Raw genomic sequence first — 19,960 nt, forward strand, 5'->3', positions numbered from 1 at the left:
TGATAATTGAGTTAAGAATACAAATTAACAGGAAAATTCTATGTAGGGAGAAATTAAGGAGGATATAAACGTACTAGTGGTGAATGAGATATACAATATCTCTTTACAATTACATTAGGATTAGAATTTGCCTTATTTTTGTAAGGATACTAGTTTGTGTCTATCTTTAAGTATCTGGTTTTATTAGCAACGCCATATTTTCAAATTCTATAATTACAACTCTTAAACCCAATACCAGAGTTGAGATAGTTGGCCAGTTACATACTAAGGTCAGTAGGGTTAGTTAAATACTATGGGCAGTAGGGTCTACATGTCTGTTAATGAGAAATATTAGTGGACCCTACATCAATGGCCTAATGGCTAAAAAATAATAAACCTTACATGCATCTTGGTCAAATGAGCTACTAGTGGTGGTAAGATAGTGTCAATGTCCAAAAACCAATTGAACCCACATATAAAGTACTGAGTTATATACTATTGGGGCCCAAATAGAGGGCCTAACGGCCTAAAAATAATGGACTCAACATGTATGCTAATAACTTATCAATTGGCGGGGCCTAAGAAGTAGGTCCCATCGGCCAAAATGGAAAGAGGCCCATATGTACAATAGTTTGTTTTATGCTAGTGGGGCCTACATAGAGGGCCTAATGGCTAAACAAAGTAATAGACCCAACATGTCTATTAATCGCTGATATTTTAGCAGCTATGGCTTAAGATGGAAGCTCCAATCTCTAAAAACTAATTGAGCTTATTGATATTAACGAGTCACATCTACTAATTAGGGGTGTAAACGGATTGAATTCGAAGCGGATATGGCTATATCCAAATTCGATTACAGTATACACTCCGAATTCGGATTTGGATTCGAATTCGACGGATATTTAATATCTATTACCGAATTCGTATCCGTCGGATATTATCCATATTCGTTTATCCGGTAAATTCGAACATTTTATTGCAGCACTTTATCTTCTTCTCCTTCTTACTCGAATGAATTTTCCAAATCCTAAAACCAGACGTCCACCTTCTCTTCACAAAATTAACTCACAAACCTTAAAATATATGAGATCCTCTTCTTCCTTTTAAAACAAAGGCAGAGAGAGAGAGAGAGAGAGAGAGAGAGAGAGAGAGAGAGAGAGAGAGAGAGAGAGAGAGAGAGATGGTGTTGGTAGTGGTCTTTGGGTTTTTTTGTATATAATGGAATGGGTTTGGGATATTTTGAACATGGGGAGTGAGAGTGCTGATGGTGGAAGATGAAGAGAAATGGGGATGGGGATGGTGATGGAGATGGGGATTGGGTTAGAGATGGAGGTGACTGGCGGTGATGGAGGTGGCTATGAGAAGGTGGAGAGGGGCAGCTGTGGATTTTGGTGGGGTTGGAGGCACCAAAGAATGCTGAAGATGGTGTCTCAGCCTCCTCCTTTTTCCTCTCTTTTCTTTGCAAACTTTAGAAGTCCCATCTTTTAATTGCATTTTGGGTTTTTATATAATCCTAAGTTGAAAAATTGATTTGAGCCGTCCATTTACCATCAATGACCTAGGTGGCCTTTTTGCTTTAGAATTCTCTAGAAGCTATGCCATCTTCTTTCAATCACCATCATCCATTTGTCTCTTTCATCCTACAACCCACATTTGTTGCTTCATAAAGAAGCCATGTCAAACTCCAAGAATGCCTTTAAAATGAGAGATTACTTCATTTCCTACCCAAAACACTTTTTGTTTTTGTATTTTTTTCTTCACTTTTCTTTTAGAAACAATAGATAGTGTCATTACTAAAAATAAATAGTAATGATATTATTAATAATAAATAAAAAAGATTTACTTCTCAGATTCAGATATTAAACGGATCGGATATACCATTTGCCAGATTCGCATCCGCTAAGAGCCGGATATCTCATAAACGGATTCGGATAATATCCGCTTGAAACGGATTCGGATAATATTCGCTTGAAACAGATTCGGATGCGGACGGTTATCGAATTTTCGAATATCCATTTACACCTCTACTACTAATGGGCCTTACATAAAGTGCATAATGACAAAAAAGGGGAAATGATAAATGTGCTCCTTTTCATCACACGGGACACCCAACTGCAGTTTACGTGGCAATCAAATCCGTTGAATCTTTCTGACCTGAAGTACATCAGCCCCTATGCATTCATTGATACACTATTGCTGGGTGTCCCAAGTGATTAAAAGGGGCGGATTGATTATTCCAAAAAAAAAGGAAAACACTTTGAAAACGGGACCCCGTGTGGAAAATAGAAGGATCAATTACTGTTGCATGCTGGAGAGTTGAAAAAATGAGGAGAAAATGTTGAGTTTTGAAAAAACACTAACAAATGCTACTTTATTAAAAGAAATGTTGCTAGGGACGAAAATACCCCTCGACTTACTTTAATCTTTCTCTTCTTGGTTTTACCATTTTACTCTTTTACTTGTAGGTTTTACACTCTTTCATTTCTAGGTTTTACTCCAACGCATTTTGTGTGAAACGACGAGATTTTCCGGCGATAGAAGCCTTCTTCTCCGGCGAAACATCTCATTTCTCTAGCAGCAGATGGTCCTTTGTCTTGAAGGATTCTGAAGATCAACAACTATGCCTTTCTTGAAAGCCAAAAGCACCGATCTATCAGTGTTTATATCGTCATGTGAGCAGAGGAATAAAATAGAATAGGAAGATGAGAAGGAGAAATTGGATTATGGACATGTTGAGAAACCCCATTTGATAATTTTTTGTTGTGTTACTGTGGCTAATGAAAAACTCCACTACCTCTCTTAACTTCTAAACTTATAAAAGAGATGCTATGGCAAAGTCATATGTTCATCATTTTCGTGCTATCCAATGGACATCAAATGATTAGTTATTTTTAGAGATCTCCCCCTTTTCTTCTCAACGCAAAAACAGGTACTCGAAGCCAAAACAGGATATTCGAAGCCAAAATTTACTTGGTCGAAGCTAAAAATTACTTGGTCGAAGTGAAAAATGTGTTTCCTGTAACATTCGCCGTTGTGTTTTTCGCTTCGACTAAAGTTTTTTAGGCTTCGAATAACTGGTTTTTTTGCTTCGACTAACATGTTTTTGGTTGCGACTAAAACTTTTAAACTCCAGTAACATTTGGAACTTTTTTCGTCTTTAACTAATATATTTTAGCTTCGAGAAATATTTGTTGGCTTCGGCTATCATTTTTTTTTGCTTCGACTATTATTTTTTGGATTCTACTATCATTTTTTGCTTAGAGTAACTTTTTTTTTGCTTCAACTAGCATTTTTTGGGCTTCGACTATCATTTTTGCCTAACTTACATTTTGCTTCGAGTACCATTTTGGCTTCCACTACCCTTTTACCTAGTGAAAGCTCTTTGGGCAACTGATTTTGGCTACAGCCACTAGAAAAGGGGAAATACTTACAAAGATAATGAGATTTTGGATATTTGGAGGAAGAAAAAGAAAATGAGAAATGGGCGTCTCTAGAGAACTCCTTCTAACCTCTCGAGACAAATGAGCATATGCCGGAGAAATGAAGATGTTTCGCCGGAGAAGATAAAGTGTAAAAACAAAGAAGAGAAAGATAAAGTAAGGTCACAGGTATTTTCGTCCTAAAAAGTTCTTTTTTAATAAAGTAGCATTTGTTAGTGTTTTTTCAAAACTCAACATTTTCTCATCATTTTTTCAACTCTTCAACATGCAACAGTAATTGATCCAAAATAAAAATGGGAATGAAGTGGCAGAAGATTTAACTATTTCCAAGACTTTCTTCTTCTTCTTCTTTTTTGGCTTTATGGGGCTTTGAGCTTCCTTCCTTTTCTTTTAGTGGACGTATCACCAATGGCCGATCCTCGTGTCTTTTCACAAAACAGGTCCCGTTTTGCTAGCAGCGCTTAAATAACAAACCCAGCATGTATACTAATCAATGATCTACTAGTGGGGTACTGAGAGTCCAATGACGAAAACCAATGGAGACCACATATAGTAATGAGTTACGTTCATACGAGTAGGGCCTACATATATTAATTATCAAAAACCAAGAGACCCATATGCTCGGATGTTGCCCAACATTTCTGTCTAAACCGTAAGGAAAGCTGCATTTGAGGTTTTAAGATCGAGAACTTTAAGAGAAAAATTGAGTGTTTTCCTATCCAAATAAAGTATTTCCAACTTGGAAAGCCTTTGCTTGTGCTACCAGACAAAGGAAAGAGGAGAAGAGTTGGAAAAACTTTTTCCTTCCATCAGTTTCCACAACTTTCTTGCAAACCAAATGAGCACTTAGGTAAAATGTTATTAGAACAAAAATGTGAACAGTGGATAAGATAATTTCAAGATAAACTTATTCAAGTATGATAGCCAACACAAAAACATACTAACCAAGGATTTCTATTGCAGATAATGAACAGCCACTTTCAGTTTTATTGTCAATTTGCAGCCATTTATCAATAACTAGAATCATTTGATCAAATGTAGAATGGCCTACCCACAAAGGAACCCAATGGCAGAACAATTCCAATCACCATAGGAGTTTTGCTAATGACAAAACACATGTATACTTTGCACGCTTCACTTAACAAGGACGGCCAAAAACTATAACTATAGAATCATTTGATCAAATGTCGAATGGCCTACCCACAAAGGAGCCCAATGGCAGAACAATTCAAATCACCATAAGAGTTTTGCTAATGACAAAACGCATGTATACTTTGCATGCTTCACTTAACAAGGACGGCAAAAAACTATATATACAGGCAACGGTTTACATTTACTGACAAAACGCATTATTTGATGTTAATATTGCAAGATTGGGTTGATTTTTAGGGTAAAGGAGATCGTAAGTAGGGCCTCTCAGTTGAGTGGTTTGGATCAATCGATAGTGGGACCCACTGTAATTTAGCAGGCTTGCCACATTGTATTACAACGAGGTCCCGACCTACTGAAGCATTCCACCTAGGGATGTCAATGGATTCACTTCGGATCAGATCCACCTATGTCTTATGTCGAATCCTTTCATATTCCTAATTGGGCTGATCTTTTTTTTGTTTTTGGAGTGCTTTTCGGATCTTAATTGAACCGTCCATCAGAGCATCCAAGATCCTTCTTTACGATTGTTCACAGCTAGGGATTATGGTTATGGAAGAGGAAAGAAAAAAGAGGGAAGAAACTCGAGAGAGTATAATTGTCATGAAGCTAAAGATGGAAAAAAAAAAAGGATACTGATATTGGAACTACCATGTTTTAATAATTGTGCAAACTCAGGCTGTCTTTTCTTTTTAATTAGCTTTTGAGAGCTTTTTGGGTACCGTAGTGACATTTGACGGCAGTTTAAAACAGAAAAGACAAGGTAAGTTTATGCAATTATTAAAACACGGTAGTACCCATATCAGTAGCAAATAAAATGTTGTTTGTGGTTTTGAGTAGGGTTTTTCTATGTTGCAAAAATATCCTCATGAATAGCCATGAATTTATAGGGGTGTGAACGGATCCACCTATGTCTAAGGCACGATCCATTCAAAACTCTTATCAGTTGGATCGGATTCAGAGTGTTCTTAGGATCCTTACTTACCATGTCTCGGATTCTACTCACCATGTCTCAGTCATGATCCATTTCAAATCGGACCATCCATAGGAGTGTCCTAGTAGGTATTACTTACATTGTACTTGGTAGGGTTGAGCATTATTCGGGTATAACCGAATAACCGAACCGAACCGATTTGGTTCGGTTTTTTTCCATTTCGGTTAGTTTTTTTAGAAATTCGGTTATTCAGTTTCGATTATCTAAAAAAAAAAATTTGGTTAACCGAAATAACCGAAATTATGATAAAAACTATTTTTTTCCAAAAAAAAGTGCTATATGTGCACTCCGTAGGATCATTAAAACCGTCCATTTGATTGATCACAACTTAATTAGGTTGTGTTCAAAAAATCATTTCAATCGGATGATCTAGCCCTCCGATCCAAACTAGGATTTTACTTTTTTCCCTCTTTTTCTCCCACAATTCAGTTCGGTTTCCGTTGCCGAAATTTGGTAACCGAAATTATTTCAGTTACCAAATTTCGGTTATTTCGGTTCGGTTATAACCGAATAACCACCCCTACTAGTATTCGGTTAAACTTCTTAGAAGAAGGCTACGACGAGGGTAAGGTGTGATCCGTGGTGGCGCAATGGGTTAGGGCCTTAGGCTCAATGGTAAGGAAGAGAAGATGGAGACTCCTGACTGACTCAGAGAGATGAATGAAAAAACAGGAATAGTTTGTAAAAATGCACATGACTTACTTTTACTATAATAGCCCTAAAATAATACATAAAGTTATAAAAAAATGTAAGGGTATTTTTGCAAAATAGTACAATAAATTCGGATTTAGGACCGTCCAGATGGCTTCTGTTAGTTGTCTTCCAGAAAAACTTTCGGATCTAAGGATCCAAAATGTGTCCATAGATCCTGATAATGTGCCTAGATCCTGTCCGTTTAAGTTCGAAACCGTCTGGGTCCACTGACACACCTAAAATGTAGGAAAATACTTACGCTTTTTTGGTACATTGGCACCCTCAATTCGGATCTAGGAATCTAGGATGCTCCCTTAGATCTTGTGGCAACATTCGGATCATTTGGATCCATTGGACAGTCCAGGTCCATTTTGACACCCCTAATTCCTCATATTATAATTATAAATCCCCAAACTCTAAAAAGACCCACTTAACGGGAACAAAAGAAAAACCCCACCAAGCTTTATCCCTTCCCCTTCTGTTACTTCAATGGCTATATCCACGTATTTACCTCTCTCTCATCTCACCTCTCCTCCTCCCAACAAGACCAATCTCTCCACTTCTTTTTTCCCCTCATCTCTTACCCTTTCTTCCAACCCCCATCTTTCTCGTCCATTCCTAAACACAAAACAACATATCCTTGTAATTCCAAAACCTCTCACTGTAAAATCCATGGCCCCTCCAAAATCAGGAAAACCCAAGAAGGGTAAGCCTCTTTTCTTCCATTTCTTTAAATGGGTTTTTTAGTTTCAGTCCAATTCTCTTAAATTTTTCTATTTTGCAGTGGTTGGAATGGTGAAGCTTGCTCTTGAGGCTGGAAAAGCTACTCCTGCTCCTCCAGTGGGGCCCGCCCTTGGTTCTAAAGGAGTGAATATTATGGCTTTTTGCAAGGAATACAATGCCAAGACTGCTGACAAAGCGGGTTATGTTATTCCAGTAGAAATTACTGTTTTTGATGTGAGTTCTTTATTTCTGTTGAATTTATTGTTTGACATGTTTGTTCTAGCTGTGTTTCTCTGCAGACTGTATGTGTAGATTTTTTGTTTTTGTTTTTTCAGTATCTGTTTTTTGTAATACCCTATTCAGTTTTTATGTGAATTTGATGATTCAGGTAGTGAAATATCTCATTCTCTGTTTATTGACAGGATAAAAGTTTTACATTTGTTCTGAAGACTCCACCTGCCTCAGTTCTACTCCTTAAGGCTGCTGGTACGCCTAAATTTTTATTGATTATTTTAGCAAAGTAAATGGTGAAGACGTTTTTTTTTTTCTTGCATAAAATTTTATTTCCCCGAATCTCTTATTGATATATGAAGGTCATTATCGTTCTGTTTTGTATGTTTGTTCTTGTATATCCTGAAAGTTTATTTTGTATTATGGGCATTTGTTTTGCATCATATGATAGTTATCAATTATTTTCAGGTTAATTTCTTGGGTGATTTTAGTGAGTCTCCTTGACCTAGCGAACTCTGTTTTAATTCTGAATGGTAGACATTTTTATGACTTTGTAAATATTGCTAATTGAACTGTTGTGTGGCAGATACTTTTAAGAGGTTTCGGTAGCAATTCTTATCTGGAATGTAATATTTCCTCTCATCCTTTTTAACCATGGACTTACATAGTACCTGTCTAAACCCAAGCAGGTTTGAAACTGATATGATCCTCATTGCCCCGGCCATTTTGTTTAAGAATAAGATTACATCAAGGAAATGGCTTACATAGTGTAGTGGACATGGTCTAATATTCATTTTCTTTTCGTGAGAGATGAGCTTTCCTTGTGGAAAAGGAAAGATTGTTGTTGCCCATAACAGTATTATGAACTTAAACAACAACCAGTGAGCATAATCATCAACCCAACTATAAAGCTGCTCATAAAAACTAAAACTTCATTTTTACTTAAAAGTAGGAGCGCCATTGATGGATTGATAGGCAACTAGAGCCTCCTCTCTATTCTCCTACCCTTTCTATGGGTATTGTCAATGGGGTTACAAGTCACATCCTCAAACCGACCAATTCACAATTTTGTTAGCTTCAATAGTAGATTTGTGACTATTTCTTGCTTTTTAACTTTTCCAATATGTGAGAGATGACCTTGAAAAAAGCAGAAACCTGTTGTGGTTTTTGTCATCCGGTATGATTTTCAGTCGGCGATTAGTTGAAGAGAGGATGCAGGTGGAAAAATTAACTTCATATCCAAAGTCTGGTGAACATAACTAAGGATCCAATCGGCCGCAGTAAGATATGGCTTGCAGGGTTCGCTCATAAATGAAATCACCATTCACCACATAAACTGCGTGAACAATAACATTACTTGTGATGGTCAGATAGACAAGGCCATGCACTAGACCCCTATAAAACTTTGTATTATATATCTTATCACCTATCACCATGAGGAGCAGATAGTGTTCACTAATTTTAGAGGGCATTTTTCAGTGGGCATGTTACATAAGAGATCCAGACAACTGAGGGGAAGAGACGCCAACATGTTCAGCGGCTTGAGTGTAATTATAAAAAGTTCCAAATATTTCAAGAACGCAGTCTATTGGACTTCTCTGAGTTGCATAATATGACTGAATTTTGTTGGTTTAACTTATTGCCAGCTAGTATTAGATAGGTGGATCAATTCTTGATATTCCTTGAGCTGGACTACTCCTGCAATGCTGTGGTCCCTCCCTTGGAGAACTTCAACCATGCCATTGATTTGGTTTCCACTGAACGCAAGTTTTGGTGTCCGCCATTAGGGAGCCCATATGATTGTCCCTCGTAGAATTTGATTTTTGTCATGGGGGAATCTTGATTGTATGCACAACTAAAAGATCTGATGGGATTTTTAGAAGAATGCTAAATGGACAAGGGAATCGGCAGGAGTACTCCCATTAAGGACGAAAGCGTTTGTAGATAATTAATCATTACGCTGATTGTATCCTTGAAGATATAGAAAACGATCATACCATGTTAGGATACTGAAGGGAAGATGTGATGATATTAACAGCATAAAGTCTAGAATTATGTATATGGAAATCATGTGATGGACGTGGAGGCAGAGATACATACACATTTTATACCTATTGATGCATGTATATTGTTGGGAGTTGAGAGTTGAGACAATGTAGTGCGGAGAGTTCCACTAGTATTATCCATTCTGAATTTTCAAGAAGAAACTGGAACATGAATTATATATGTTCTAGTGGCCAAGGAAATTTCAACATCATATTAATTTTGTTTTGTGTTTGAGTTTCCTGAATTTGGCCCACTTTGGGATGACTCCTTCTATAGTTAGTGAGATTATAAGATAAGGAGAAGGAATGGAATTCATGAATAGAGCCTAAAGGTGGATACCCGACACTCCCCCTCAAGGTGACATTGTTCCTTCAAACATAGTCAGCTTGTGACAAGTCTAATGTGTTGGTTTGAAGCAATGTTTATGTTAGAATAAGCTTATGTAGCCTTAGGGCATTATAGTCTTTTCATATTCTTTTCATAATAAATATATATGTGTGTGTTAGGGCAAGAAGGCTAATACACAACATTTCATTCTCAAATCTCTCTGTTAACATGGTATCAGAGCCCTAGGGTTCCTCGATGCCCTATGGACCTCCATTGAAGACCTCTTGTCTTCCTCCATTGAAGCCTATGCCCATGCCCTAACTCCTTCTTTTTTCTTTCTTTTCTTCCCCCTCTAACCTTCTCTGTACAGAACCCCTCTTCCCCTTTTCTCTGTACAAAACCCAACCTCTTCCCTGGTTGCCCCCCCTGCTCATCCCCCCTAGAAAAACCAACCTCTTCCCTGGTTGCCCCCCCCTGCGTGGCCCCTGGAAAACCCAACCTCTTCCCTGTTTGCCCCTCCCACGCGCCCCCTGGAAAACCCAACCTCTTCCGTGGTTGCCCCCCTGCGCCCCCCCTGCTCGCCCTCCCTTCTTCTTCTTTTTTTAACATCTTTCCTCATCTTCTTTGACTTATAAGGATAGCGCTTCTTTTTTTAACATCTTTCCCCATCTTCTTTGACCTATACGGGTAGCGTTCTTCTCTTTTAGCCGTCGGGTGTTCATGCCCTAAATATTCCCGTCGGGTGTTCATGCCCTAATCATCAACAACATGCCATCCTCTTCTGTTGGCCTTCCTAACTTTGATTCTTACTTGATGACTTAAGCTCTGTCTCTATGTTTCGTTGTCGTTCCATAGGTATAAGGCTTCGTGCTTGTTCTTTCGGGGTCATTCTTCCGGCGGATGTTTGTGGTTTTTCCTTCTGATTGTTTATCTTCGTGGTGATTTGCTTGCCTATATTTGGCTGCCCTTTTCTGTGGGTGTCTGTGATTGTTGTGGTGTGTCTTGTCTGGTCTGCTTCACTGACATCCCATTTGAGTTTTGGTGTTTATTATGACCTTGCCATCAGCTTCTTCCTCTGGTTCATTTCCGGTGTCGGTGACCTCTATGACATCCATTAAATTGGATGATGCTAATTACCCTGCTTGGAGTCGTTTTGTTCACCTCTATCTGCGAGGTCAGGGCAAGTTACATTTCATCACGACGGATCCTCCGAATCCGAAAGATGCTGGGCATAATAAGTGGAGTCAGGAGGATGCCCAGCTCCAGTCTCTTCTCTGTCAGAGTATGGAACCGAAGATTGTAAGCCACATGCTATTTCTGAATACATCACGGGCAGTCTGGTTGCATGCTGAGACACTCTATTCCGGCAGCAACAATCTCACGCGGATTACTGATGTTTACAGTGACTTCTTTCATATCTGGCGTGGAGATAATACCGTCGCTGAGTACTATTCGGATTTTGTTGGTCTTTGTGAGCAGATTGATATTTATCATCCACCGTCCACCGACCTTAAGGTCTTGGCTCAACAGAAGAATGAGTTCCATACTACTCGGTTTTTTTATGGCTTAGGGTCTGAGTTTGTCCCTCTTCGGCAGCAGATCCTTGGGTTAGGCACGCTCCCATCTTTGGATGAGATCTTTTCTCGCGTTCAGCGCGCTCTACGTATCGATCCGACTATCTCTGTTGCTGGTGACCAGTCCGCCTTTGCTGCCCAGTTTGGTTCCTTTCGGGGCACTCGTGGTAGGGGTCGTGGTCATGGTCGTCGCGGACAGGTCCGTGGCTTTGGCCGAGATTGAGGGGGAGGCCGTACTTATGGGGGTCGTGGCTCACGTTATTGCAGTCATTGTGACATGGAGGGTTACACTATCGATTTCTGTTACGATCTCCATCCTAAGCTGTGTCCCGCTCGAGCTGCCCACTTTGCTTCTGAGACACATGCTGCACCTACTCCTGCTACCTCAGACACCATGGTCGTCTCTCAGACTGAGTATGAGTCACTTTTGCGCTTATAGGAGAAAAGGAAACAACCGGCTGCTCAACTTGCCACAGAAGGTAATAACCCATCTTGCTCCCTTAGCCACTCCGCTTCTTGGCTCATTGATTCTGGTGCCTCTCATCATATGACCGGTAACAGTACACTTCTTAGTTCATTTACTTCTTGTGCTCCTACTAAGATGGTCACCTTGGCCAATGGGACTCGATGTCCTATTTCAGGCACTGGGACTGTTACAGCCACATCCCACTTGTCCTTATCATCTGTACTCTGTGTTCCTACTTTTCCCTGCAATCTTCTTTCTGTTAGTCGGCTTACTAATCGCCTTAACTGTTTAGTAACATTCTTTCCGTCTTATTGTGTTTTTCAGGACCTAGCGACTGGGAAGAAGATTGGCTCGAGGAATGAGACAGATGGCCTATACTACCTGGATGATGCTATCACTCCCACGACGTTTAGTACCTCAGCAGATTACTTTATGTGGCACTGCCGGCTCGGTCATCATTCTCCTGAGCATTTGCAGCGTTCTTCAGTTGTTTCTGGTGTTATTAGTCATTTTCATTGTGAGTCCTGTCAGTATGGAAAACACCATCGTGTTTTCCACCCATCTCGTTCTGTTAGTCGTGTCAGTAGTCATTTTGAGTTAGTGCATTCTGATGTTTTGGGTCCATGTCGTACTCCTTCTATGTTTGGTGGGAAGTACGTTGTTATTTTTGTTGATGATTTTTTCAGGATGACCTGGCTTTATATAATAAAGGATCGTTTTGAGGTGTTTTCTACATTTTGTTTATTTTATACTGAAATTACAAATCAATACTCATGTTCCCTTAAATGTTTACGTACTGATAATGCCCGTGAGTATTTTTCTGATCGTCACGGTTTTCAGGAGTTTCTTTCTAGTCGTGGAATTATTCATCAGTCGTCTTGTGCTCACACTTCACAACAGAATGGTGTTGCAGAGCGGAAAATACGGTATCTTGTAGATATAGCTCGCACCATTCTGTATCAGATGCATGTTCCCAAATCTTTTTGGGCTGACGCTATGCTTACTGCCTGCTTTCTGGCTAATCGTCTACCCTCTTCAGTTCTTAGCAATCGGTCTCCTTTTTCGATGTTACACCCTTCTGGAGATCCGTTTCCGTTACCACGCAAGATGTTTGGGTGTGTTTGCTTTGTTCAGAATCTCACCCCAGGACTTGATAAATTGGCCCAAAGGGCAATCAAGTGTGTTTTCCTGGGTTATTCACGAACCCAGAAGGGTTACTGATGTTACAGTCCTCAGCTTTGCCACAAATTTATCAGTGTTGATGTCTCCTTTTTTTAGGATACTCCATACTTTCCTGCTTCCTCTTCTTTACCGGTATCTCCTCCTCCGTTGCCGTTACCAGTTCCGGTTCTAAGTTTGCCACCTGATCCGGTTCAGCGTCCCTTCCAGGTATATACTCACAAGCGTTCTACTACTTCAGTTGAGCCTTCATGCCATGCCATCTCTTCTAAGCAAGCATGTCCTTCTTTACCCTCATCCTCTCATGATGCTGCTCAGGTTGATGATTCTCTTGATGCCCCCTTGCGAGCCGTACTCGTTCTCGTACCACTCATCACCCTATTTCTGATGCGGTAAGTTATGCTTGGTTATCTCCTTCGTATACCGCATTTATATCATCCTATTCCTCGCTCTGCTCAAGAGCCTATGCTTGATTCGGAATGGCGGGCAGCTATGGAGGCTGAGATGGATGCTTTGGCCAAAAATCAAACATGGCAATTGGCTTCCCTTCCTCCTGGTGCTCAAGTAGTCGGATGTAAGTGGGTGTTCACCGTCAAATACCTACCTGATGGCTCTGTTGAAAGGTTAAAAGCCCGTCTTGTTGCAAAGGGCTTTACTCAGACTTATGAGATTGATTATGTTGAGACATTCTCTCCAGTGGCAAAGATTCCGTCCATTCGTGTATTGATTTCTTTGGCCGTGAATCAGTCTTGGCCACTATATCAGTTGGATATCAAGAATGCGTTTCTCCGTGGTGATTTGCAGGAGGAGGTGTATATGGAGCAACCATCAGGGTTTGTTGCTCAGGGGGATTTGCCGCATACCGTCTGTAAGCTTAGAAAGGCGATTTATGGTCTTAAACAGTCTCCTCGTGCTTGGTTTGGGAGATTCAGTGAGGCCATCCTACGATTTGGTATGAAACAATGTGTTGTAGATCATTCTGTGTTCAGCTCTCGAAGCAAGGATGGTCAGATTCTCATGGTTGTATATGTTGATGACATTGTTATTACAAGGAATGACAAAGCAGGAATACAACGCCTCAAAGATTTCCTTCAGAATGAATTCAGCACATGACCTTGGTGTTCTGAGATACTTCTTAGGTATTGAAGCGGCATATTCACAAAGGGGGCTATCTTTGTCCCAAAGGAAGTATGCTCTTGATATTTTAGAAGAAATAGGTTTTCTGGGGGCAAAACCTGCACAGACTCCTATGAATCCGAATGTCAAACTTTCACCTGATCAGGGGGAGCCACTAGAAGATCCTGGTCGATACAGACAGTTAGTAGGATGGTTGATCTATCTCACAGTCACTCGTCCGGACATTCCATATGCTATTGGTGTGGTTAGCCTGTATATGAGTGCGCCTCAGACATCACATTGGTCAGCTGTGATTCAGATAGTAAAGTATCTGAAGAAAGCTCCCGGGAAAGGTCTTCTCTTCCGGAAGCATAACCATTTGAGAATTGAGGGATACTCTGATGCAAACTGGGCCAGATCTCCTGCTGACCGGCAATCTAATAATGGTTATTGTACCTTCATAGGTGGAAATCTAGTATCTTGGAAGAGTAAGAAGCAGGACGTTGTGTCACGATCCAGTGCAGAAGCAGAATACAGGGCCATGGCTTACACAAGCTGTGAATTAATTTGGCTGCGATCGTTTATGTCAGAGATTGGATTCTCATACTCCTCACCTGCGTCCCTCTACTGTGACAACAAGTCAGCCATTCACATAGTTATGAATCTGGTATTTCACGAATGAACTAAGCATAGAGAAGTGGATTGTCACTTTATTCGTCACAGGATTCAAACCGGCCAAATTCAAACCGAGTTCACTCGAACGAATGATCAGATTGCAGACATGTTTACCAAGCCGTTGAATGGAGTTCGATTGAGTGATTTATGTAACAAGCTGGGCATGTATGACATTCATACTCCAGCTTGAGGGGGAGTGTTAGAATAAGCTTATGTAGCCTAAGGGCATTATAGTCTTTTCATATTCTTTTCATAATAAATATATATGTGTGTGTTAGGGCAAGAATGCTAATAAACAACATTTCATTCTCAAATCTCTCGGTTAACAGTTTCAAAACTCGGACTCGGATGAGAACTCGACCAAGCTGAAAGGGAGTCGACTCGAACGAGTCAATGATTAACTTGTGTGAATCAAAGGAGTTTTGATTAACTTGGTTGGGTGAAACTTGACTTGGAGGAGGGCCAAGGTAAAAGAGTCAACTAAGAAGAGTCGACGATTGATTGCTGGAGTTTTTATCTAAAGTTTATCCCTTGTAAGGATGTCTATAAGTTGATCCTAGCTTAGGGACACTTGAGAAATGATTTATTCACTTTCCACATTCTCTCTAGCAAAGTGATTGTATATTTTAATATACTTTGTTCTAGCATGAAAGAATGGATTCTGAGTTCTGACACAGTTTTATAGCACTTTGATTACTACCACAATATAGATTATGTGCATCAGATTTCAAATGAAGTTCATGTAAAAGATGACTTAGCCACGTTAGCTCAGCTATAGTGCTAGCCATCACCCTGTACCCACGCTCAACACCGGATCTAGCCATCATCCGTTGTTTATTACTACATGCATCCATCTACTAAAATGTAAAAACTTGACACTAATCTTTGTCTGTTTAAATATCTGACCCAGTCAGCATCAGAAAATCCATGTATTCTAATTTTGTTGTTCCGGTGAACTCCATAAAACATCCCATGGTCTATTGTGTGCCTCTAATGTGCCTTATGATTTGGTTTGGTTGCCTTCATGTGCTCATCTCTAGGATCATGAAGGTATTGGCATGACTGATTTACAACGTAATTGAATTTGATCTACTAAAAGCAAGATTTTATAGGGCTCCTACCATATTGTGATAAATTTGTAGATCCTTGATCCTTTCACCTTCCTTTGCACTTACTTGCCTTTGTGTTATATATCGTTGGAATTTGTAGATCCTTGATCCTTTCACCTTCCTTTTCATCAAACCCTTATTTCCTCTACATTAAAGCCCCTTTTCCCCTGATTTTTCATCCCCCGTTTTTTTACACCAACCTTGAGTAGTTTCCTTTATTACGTCCTTGTTTCCTTGCATTACATTAGCATAGTTTAGTTGCATTACTTTTAATTATTTGCGTCATATATCAGCCAAAACCCCATTCTTTCCAAACACGTTCACAAACCAAAATGGAAGACTGAGTCCACGCCTTGGAAGGTGTCGTGAACACTCTTAAGGGAACAATACAACAAATGGAAGGAAAAATAGAACAACTCGAAGAGCATCTTACGCAGTTGACCATATCGACGGGCAAACGCCCTGTTGAGAGTCATTTGGGTGACAGGTCTACCACTCACGTGGATGGACCTGGGTCTCGCACAGGCCGATCCGATAATGCTGTTGGACACTCTGTAGGTCCAGGAGGCCTTCTCCTCTTCCCCAGGGCCAGCAACCTATAGGGAGAGAAGTCAACCCTAGGGCAGTCTTCAAGGTATATCATCACATTCATATTATACCAGGAAATGAATGGAGTGCCGCTTTCAAAATGCAAGGGCTTTATGAGAGCTTGATGATGTTATTTAAAGTATCAAATGCACTAAGCAGTTTATCAGAGTGATGAATAAAGTATATCTCCTGTTTATTGATATTTTTGTCAACATTTGTTACAATTACATTCTTAATAATACTACTTGTTTGGATGATCATATCAGTCAAACTCAAGGTTTCTCATTCGTAGTCTTGCATTTTTGGGTGTGGAGTCTTCCAACCATGAGTACCTCAGCAAAAGGTTAGGGTGATATTGGAGTGTCCAACTCCCAGTCTATAGGAAAGGAGTTTCCATGGGTTGGAAACATTTTCTTCATCAAATTTTATTTAACAAATTAGCATAATGTTCTGTTGGTAACCAATCTCATGAGAAAGGGATCCTTCAATGATCGAAGGCAAGCAACAGCTTTCAGTTGGTGAAGAAAAAAATGACGAAGGTGGTTAGTCCATCCCTTGTCCATGACTCATCCTGCATAGGTGTACATGTTGTCTGATGTCAAGAAATGCATGTGGCTATGTCTGTGAGAAACTCAATGAAACTAAAGCAAATACTTCGCGTATGACGTTGAATTTTATGGTTCAAGCATGTGGTCATTATCTCATCCGAAGGGAATTTGTGTGTGTGCAAATCATGAAGCGCTAAAATTTGTATGTCCCTGAAAGATGTTGAATTATTGGGGATTTATATGTGTGGCTTGCAGCTAAAATAAGGTGAGGGGTGCGATGAATAGGGGATTAATTCTCACTAGTACGCAATGCATCAAAATTGTTGGGTTTGACTTCAATAAGGTTTATGTCAAAGAGCCATATTTCAGCACCATACTTGAGAAGTTCTAACAAGGAAATGGATCGTAACTTTTCTTTTTTAGCCCTTGTATGGTGCATGATTTCTAGTTCAAAGATGTCCGATTTCAGATACTAGTTAGCCTATTATAGGAGCACATCGTCGCTGAGTCCATAGGGGTGGGATTCGAGAGCACTCCAGCCAGCTAAGAGTACTTCTTTGAGAGAAAATGTATTTTTTTCATAACCTCCTGCCAGGATGTCATTCTATATGTTTCTTGTAAACCTGTCCAAAGGAGGCAAGCAAACTATCAACTTATGTATCCCATTGTCTAGGTCGACCATGATGTGGGATGAAATTAGCATGAAACTTGTGCCTGGATAAGCATCAGTGGGGGCGTGATTAGAGTGGAGTACAAGTAAGTTTGTTCCGGGCCCATGATTGGGGGTGGTCTAGGGAACACATGTCAGTACTCAGTGGAAGGATCCAACTTCTAAAGCTTGGATCTCCATAGCACAAGGAGGTAGCAGTTCCATTTTTGGTGTTCATCCATTTTTTAAAATGATGCATTTTACATCTTGCCAGAAGGTGGCAGATGTGACACATATTGCTAATTTATTTTTCAAAGAAGCAGTGCTGATTCTTCTTCTTCAAAAAATAAAAGCAGTGCTGCTGCATGGACTTACAAAACAATCATTGAGTCATTTGTATCACATAATATGATGAGAACTAATCAACAGTTTTAGTAATTCTTTTTGTTTTTTTGAATGGTAGTTTTAGTAATTCTTATCACTCAAACGAATGAGAAAATCTGTTTTTACTCTGACTCAAAAGTCTTGGGAGTATGATTAGTGGTCTTTGCTGGAGATAGGCCTGGTCAGTGCGATCTTATGATGCCCATGGTGAATTTGTATTTAATATCTGGACTGATAAACTACAGGTAAGAGCCTTTCTATTTTTTTTAAAAAAAACAACCTTTGTATTCTAGATTTTCTACAGTCACAATGCGAATCATTTGCTCAATTGGTACCTTTGCCTTGGATCTGCAAGTTCATAATTTTGCTGAATTTTATGTCGAAAATTTACGAGGATTGCTTGAAGTTGTTTGAAAGAGATTGAAGACAAACAAAACAATACCAAAGAAAGGAGTTGTTAACGAAAATCTGTACCAGAAGGCACCCTTATGGTGGTGGAACTTCGACGCTCAAGCATAGTAATATTTGGCCCTATAGGAATCACATGAAGATTGGAGCGAACATATTGAGTGAAACTTCCTGATGGGCTGGAGAAATTGCCAATCTTCAACATTTCCAATCTTTATGGTTATCACGATGGTCATTGATGACTAAATTGACCACAGGTCTGAATCAGTACTGCTTTGGGAGAGAAAATTCAGCAGTGTTGGACGTAGGTACTAATCAAAACAGACACATGTCCAATGATCAGTATCTAATTCATCTCTAGTTCATCGGACGGATGGTTAACAAGCAAAAGAAAGTCGATTGGGAAAATGGGTCTAGGATGTAGGAATAGAGAAAGAATCATGTTGATGTTAGTCTGACCCATGACAACATCAGTATGATGTTATCACCCATTTAGGTGGTTCAAACACTGAAATCCATAGGATTTAAATGACGGCATCAGTATTATGTTATTATCACCCATTTAGGATGTTCTAAAACTGAAATCCATTGGATTTGAATGCTTACTTCGCTTTTTCTTGGACTTTGTTCTTTGGGGGTGTTACTAGGTTTGAGTAGGACTGTCTTATTTGCTTGGATGATAAGTTAATTAGAGATACCTTAGTCATTCCATTAACTTTAAAGGTTAGTTTGAGTTGGAATGAGAGCTTGTATTCTTCTACATACTAATAATGTATGCGAAGATCTGGTTCTACTGCAAGTCCATCTGATAGTTGTTGCACTTCTTTTTATTCAGTTTCTTGTTGTGATCATTAGTTCTTGTTTGCAACGTATTGACTTCAGAGTCCAACATCGAGATTGAGGTAAGAATGGGAGCTCTACATTTCATGCTTGATGGTTATACCAAAATCACATTTTGCTTATAAATAAAATTGTGCTTGTATGTAGCCTGTAACTTGCACACATGGTTATGTTGGAGGCCCTTGCTTTTGTCATGTTTGAAGCAAATGGCATCAACTTCAATGATACACAATATACCCAAAAATCTTCGATGAAATTATCTCTCAAAGATCCACACACAGAACTAATTGTTATTATAGACCCTGGATGCATTGAATAGCGCCATGGTATCATGTTCCTTGCTTCTTTTGATGTAGTAACAAGTTATCAAAGGTAGATATGGATAATGTTTTTAACTGGCTTAGCAATTTCGATAAAAAATAATTGATGACAGCTGATTCAGATCTATCATTGGATGTGTAGGAATAGAGAAAGGTTCAAAAGAACCAAAAACGGTGAAGGTTGGGAAGGTTACTGTTGACCAGGTTCGCGCCATTGCTACAGAAAAGCTGCCAGACTTGAACTGTGTGACTATTGAATCAGCAATGAGAATTATAGCAGGCACTGCTGCTAATATGGGCATTGACATTGATCCTCCTGTTCTTGAGCCCAAAAAGACGGTGCTTTTGTAATTCTCTTATGGGAACAAAGAGATGAATTCCTCTTGTATTATTTCCACCTTGCTTTTGCCATGTTCAATGCCTTATCTTCTGTAATTTTCATATGGGTAATGAAGCTGTACTGTTTTACTTGGTGAATCACTGCCGTTATTTTAATTACCTGATTCTGATCTCAGATTTTCA

General features: G+C 39.6%; 1 protein-coding gene across 1 annotated transcript; it reads left to right on the plus strand.

Moving 5' to 3' along the window:
• The first annotated feature begins 6,670 nt into the window (after positions 1 to 6,670).
• LOC143887984 (uncharacterized) lies at positions 6,671 to 19,960 on the plus strand. Its single transcript, XM_077392245.1, has 4 exons — positions 6,671 to 6,961; positions 7,040 to 7,212; positions 7,401 to 7,464; positions 19,581 to 19,960. Exons 1-4 carry the CDS (start codon positions 6,745 to 6,747, stop codon positions 19,787 to 19,789), a joined length of 663 nt encoding a protein of 220 aa, XP_077248360.1. The 5' UTR covers positions 6,671 to 6,744; the 3' UTR covers positions 19,790 to 19,960.

This window comes from Tasmannia lanceolata, unplaced genomic scaffold (genome assembly GCF_043159265.1).
Source record: "Tasmannia lanceolata isolate RefF3 unplaced genomic scaffold, GAP_Taslan_0.1 ptg000012l, whole genome shotgun sequence".
Classification (NCBI taxonomy): domain Eukaryota; kingdom Viridiplantae; phylum Streptophyta; class Magnoliopsida; order Canellales; family Winteraceae; genus Tasmannia; species Tasmannia lanceolata.